We start from the raw sequence: 5,520 nt of genomic DNA on the forward strand, positions 1-5,520 counted from the left end.
ATAATAAAATAAATAAAATTGATTTTTATTCATTCTTAATAATATCTAATACTCTTTTCAGTAATACACTAAAATGAGCAGTCCTATATAAAACAAAACATTTGGTGCATGATAATATTTTTGATTTCATTTCTATTTCTTAATATCTAATACACCTCATACACAAAAATGAGTAGTCATATAATGAATGAAAAATGGGTGCATGTTACTCCAAACAAAGTATTTTCTTCATCAAGACTTGCACATTCAAACATATACATTCACATGTAATCATTTTTGTCAAATGGTGTTTTTCAGACTCCGTGGTTTTGGGATCACCGCGAATGCTGGCGCGGATACCCGAGACAGGTCCGTAACAAACGGCTCTCCACACACATTCACTTCCTGCTGAACAATCCCAGGAACTTGAGATTAGGCAGAAATCGGAGGAACTAGTGAGCGCCGCACCCCACGATCCGATCAAAACAGTCGAGACTTATCTCATGAGAGCCAGAATCATCTGCGAAATATTACAATAAAAACTGTTTTTTTTGTAAAAACAGGTTTCATTTGTTCTCAGAAACTAGTGAATTTTAGGGATGAAATGTTTCTGTTGTTAACTAGATATTTGTACCTTGTTACCTTCCACTTGATTACTGCTGCGTTTTCCAGATGCTATTATTTGTGATTTGGTCTGCAGGCCGTAGCAGAAGCTCAGTACTGGTATTACATCATGGAGTTGTCCTTCTACCTCTCGCTTCTGCTCTGCGTATCGGTGGACGTGAAGCGCAAAGTAAGTTTCCTGAAATTTTGTGTGAAATTTCCTTCGAAAGATGAATTGTGCGTATTTGTTTGTTTTGGTTGTGTAGGATTTCAAAGAGCAGATCATTCACCACATCGCCACCATTTTCCTCATCGCGTTCTCGTACTGCGCGAACTACGCGCGCGTGGGAACCCTGGTGATGCTCGTCCACGACTCTTCTGACTTCCTGTTGGAGGTAAATCTGATTGGCCGATCTGTCAGCTTCCATTATGACATCATGGATGTAGAGCTCAATGAAATGTTTTCTTTTTTCACAAATTCCATGTTTTTCTGTGTTCATTTTTCTGGAGTCCATTTTGTTTTTGTTTTTCCTTGTTTTAATCTTTCTGGACTCCCTTTAAATGGTTAAATTAAATTACATTACATTTTAGTCGTGAAAGCGCACGTCTAATCAATTGAAATCATGAAACCTGTACAATTTAAGAACAATCTATTAAAAGTTTTACAAGCATTACATTTTTAGGGTCCTATGAAATACATTTAATTTCCCCCTACTAATTCTGTTTATTTTTAACAAATTCTGTTTTTTAATTTTTTGGATTAGCTTTTAATGGTTTAATTAAAGATTATTATTCAAAAAGCATGTCAAATTAAGTAAATTCAATAAAACTATTTAATACATTTTTTAGATAAAACAATTTTTAATAGGGCACTATGAAATCTTTTGTTTGTTTGTTTTTCAGAAATTATGATCATTATAAAAAAAAATGAGTGCTTTTTTAAATGAAGAAATTAATTATTTTAATAAACTAATTTCTGGTAAATAAATGAAGGCATCAAACATTCATTTCATTTATCCTTTAATCAAATGAAATTTAAAACAAATTTTTTTTTTTTTTTTTTTTTGGCAAACAAAGTGCTCCACAGCTGAGGATTATTGTTAAAATGAAAACCTGGACGAAAAATTGTGATTATTCCTTTAATAAAAAAGTTTGAATAACAACAGTTATATGGTCATGTTTGCTATCTTTGTTAATTCGCAAAGTCCACCTAAGGTAATTGGAGTTCATTGCATTAGTTTTTAACACACCAATACTGAAAAACAGGATTCTGAGAGTATTTATTTTAGAAGATGTTTCATGTTCTTTTTGCTTAAGGGGTTAATAAATACCAGAAAATACATTATGGATGTATACACACACACACACACACACACACACAGAAAGCTCATCTTATTGAAACAGAATAAAGTACATAAATGACTTTGACTTATACAAGTCAATTTTTAAACAAATAATAAAGATATATATGAGCAATATCACTCGAGTACGAGAGCGATACCGGCTCTATATCTCGAGTACTCGAGTGATATTGCGTTTATACAACAGTTCGACGGAACGTGTGTGTAATTAAACAAGAAACAACGGAGTGCCTAATAAAACCCTCTTTTGTGCGGAACTACTTCCTTCAGCCACGGATTCAAAGCTCAAGTTGACAGTTAAACATACGTCACTTTTAGAATTCGTATCAAGGGCATGTGCTGCTTCAGTTAGGTTATTAGTGAGAAATAATGAGGTTATAAGAGAGAAACAATGCGGCAAGACGTGCATCCAAATGAGAGAGAGAGACCGCGAAGCTAGACGTTTCTTCTTATATTAACTAACGTACTCTACGATTAGCTCAGTAAATAATAAAAAAAAACATAGACCCGGCTAGAACAAGCAGAGTGATACAAAATTGTGAAAGGGCGTTCCTGTAGCGATACCAGTACGATATCTCACGGTTCTCAACCAATCAGATTTGAGAACCAGAACGAACTGTTGTATAAAAAGAAATAACTAATGTTTTGTTTTTGCTTGATTTGCAGTCTGCTAAGATGTTCAATTATGCTGGATGGAGAAAGACCTGTGATGCCTTGTTTGTCTTTTTCGCCGCCGTATTCCTGGTAACTCGCCTTGTGGTGTTCCCATGCAGGTAATTTCAAATCATTTTGAATGGGTCTTCTCAAATCTAAGACGTTGACGTGGCTAAAATCTTCTTATGATTTATGAACTGTATTTTGGTTTATTTCCAGAATCGTCTACACAGCTGTGGTAGATTCGTTGGACGTCTTTCCTCCGTACTCTGGTTATTATTTCTTGAACGGCCTGTTGCTGGTTCTTCAAGCCCTGCACATCTTCTGGGCTTGGCTGATTCTTCGAATGGTTCACAAATTTATCTTTTTAGGCAAAGTGAGTATCTTAAGTTGTAAGTTTATAAATGATGTTATCCCTCAATTTTCGAACAAACATGTTTTTAAGGTGGAACGCGATGAACGGAGCGATGAAGAGAGTGAGGCTGATGAAGAGGAAGAAGAAGATGGAGAAGAAGAACACAGCTGGGAGCAGAAAAAGGGTGCCCTTAACTCTAAATTGGCATCGTTGGCCAGTAACTGTGTTCTGAACAATTTAACGAATCGGAGGCGAAAAATGAATAGCAGAATGCCGAAAGCCAGATAGTAATGCTACTTAATGTATTTAAACTTGTTAAATCATCTCCAACTTTCTTGGCTTATCTTGTTTATCATGGTCCTACAGTAATTTCAGACCGCTGATGTTTTGTTTTCCTGAAAACATAATGCATAGTCAGAAGATTGCATAAAAAAACAAAAAATACTACTAGTTTGTATTATTATATTACCATTGGAGTATATTGGAAATAGGTTCAACTTGAATTAATTTGTTTCAAATTAGTATAATTAATTATAGTGCATTGGCTGAGTAGCACTTAAACTCAGATTAAAAAGTTTGCGTAGATAAAAATGGTTCATAAACAGACATCTTGAGTATTTAATTGTTGAATAGTTTACTAATTCTGCAACTGTTCATTATGGAACAGTGATATTTAAATAAAAAAAAAAATGAGTTGGCTCTCCTGACTAGAGAGACCCACAACATTTAGATGCATTCTTTTTAAATACTTTTGTATTGGTATAGGTATTCTTCTAAGTTGTGTGGAAATGTGTGAATTTTCTGCAGTGGCTGTTGTTTTCAAAATTGGCATTGGTGGACCACTGGGAAAGACTCGCGGCGCCATCTTGTGTGAAGTGTCCACTTGTCTTAGTGATTCTGCTACTGAAAGATTTTGTTGCAAGAAACTACTGGAGTTTGTTAGATGGCACTTTGGTTGTGCATTGCCTTACCAAATGAGGAATCAGATGATATCTCACTGGAGCATGTGCCTCGAAATCTTAAAAGTCAAAGGGGATAGTTGAATTTGAGGAAGCCTCTGTAGGCCCCTTGATTTATATAATCTGCTCCAAGGGCTAAAGGCAAAGTGTTTTTGTTGTTCTAGATGGTTCTAGAAAGTTTATTGGCACAGTAGCCATAACAGACCTTTCGTTCTAAAGCTGTGCATCTGTCTTTCACTGTTTAAATGATGTTTAAAAAAACAAAACCTGTGATTGTTTTTATTAATTTTCCTCTTTTTTTACTGGGATTTACCATGTTCTGAGTTTGTTAATGCAACATTTTGTAGCTGTTATAATACTTGTAACAATGACAGAAGAGGGATATATTCTTAGAATCTTAAATACTGTTAATGTTGCATACTTGCTTCTCATTCAACACTTTTCTCTGACCTTTTGAATAACAATAAAAAAGTTTTAGAATATGATTATCCTCAACGTTGCTGAACAAAATGTTCCTGCATTGGTTTAATACTTGTCCTCTGACTTAAAGAAGGAATAGTGTTGACATTATGGCGTTAGAAAGGATTGACATGCATTGTGATACAACCTCTTATGGGGGCAGGACAGGGTATTTTATCATCAACTTCCAAGCAAGTGTCAATGTAAGGGTCCAGTAGAATCATGTTTGGGTACGTTTTGTTTATCTTTCTCTCGCTTATTATGTAAATCTGCCCGTTAACTGTGGCACAGCCTGTGAAAAATGTATTGTCCAGACAGTCCTCTTGAAGAACGGTCCACTCGTCTGTGTCATTGTCATTGTCATTGCAACAGAGCTCAATGGTGCTCTCTGTTGCAAGAAGGTCGTAACTGGAAAAGAAGTACACATGTATCCAATAAGAATTCACTTTGGCTTACCAAAGTGTATAGAACTGATACAGAACTATTTGTGGTGGCATCTTTGAAAAGTATTGCCTTAAAAAGAGTGGACAACATTGGCTCTTGAGTTTAGCTCCAACCCTAATCAATCACACCTGTGCAATTTTCAAATAATCCTGTTAAATGTTTTAGATGCATTTGGGGTTGGAAGTAAAATCTGCAGGGCAGTTGACCTTGAGGGCAAGACTTGCCCAAGCCTTGCTTAGAACAAGTTAGACACAACTGTGTCTACTCACCGTGGGAATGGAGAATAGGACACCACATCCCATTGATCAACCTCTGGCCTGTACCTCTGAATCCCACTGTAAACATCCCCATTCTCATCTAGACCACAGGCCACGTAAATACTAGTCCCCATAGTGACAATGACTGCCCTTTCCACAGCCCGCACCATGGGGCTGATGGTGTCCCATTCCTCGGCTCCCAAAACCAGCTTCTCGACGTCAGCCACAGGCCCCTCATCCATGCTACCACCAAACACAAACAGCTGGAACTCCAGAGCCCGCTGAGCAGTGGCTGTGTCTGGACTTCTGCATTGCCGGGCCATCCACCCATCGCTTGTTGCCATGCTCGTAAATGCTCACCCAGTCCACACTAAACCATAACGGGGGGAAGTCGTGGCCTAATGGTTAGAGAGTCGGACTCATAACCCAAAGGTTGTGGGTTCGAGTCT

General features: G+C 37.0%; 1 protein-coding gene across 1 annotated transcript; it reads left to right on the forward strand.

The window, feature by feature from the left end:
• The first annotated feature begins 273 nt into the window (after positions 1-273).
• On the forward strand, positions 274-4,715 carry LOC107702624 (ceramide synthase 2-like). The gene is made up of 6 exons (XM_016504993.1): positions 274-348; positions 680-772; positions 849-977; positions 2,610-2,716; positions 2,817-2,973; positions 3,043-4,715. Exons 2-6 carry the CDS (start codon positions 713-715, stop codon positions 3,238-3,240), a joined length of 651 nt encoding a protein of 216 aa, XP_016360479.1. The 5' UTR covers positions 274-348; positions 680-712; the 3' UTR covers positions 3,241-4,715.
• The last annotated feature ends 805 nt before the right edge of the window (positions 4,716-5,520 follow it).

The sequence above is a fragment of the Sinocyclocheilus anshuiensis genome, unplaced genomic scaffold, assembly GCF_001515605.1.
Source record: "Sinocyclocheilus anshuiensis isolate Anshui unplaced genomic scaffold, SAMN03320099.WGS_v1.1 scaffold802, whole genome shotgun sequence".
In the NCBI taxonomy this organism is placed as follows: Eukaryota; Metazoa; Chordata; class Actinopteri; order Cypriniformes; family Cyprinidae; genus Sinocyclocheilus; species Sinocyclocheilus anshuiensis.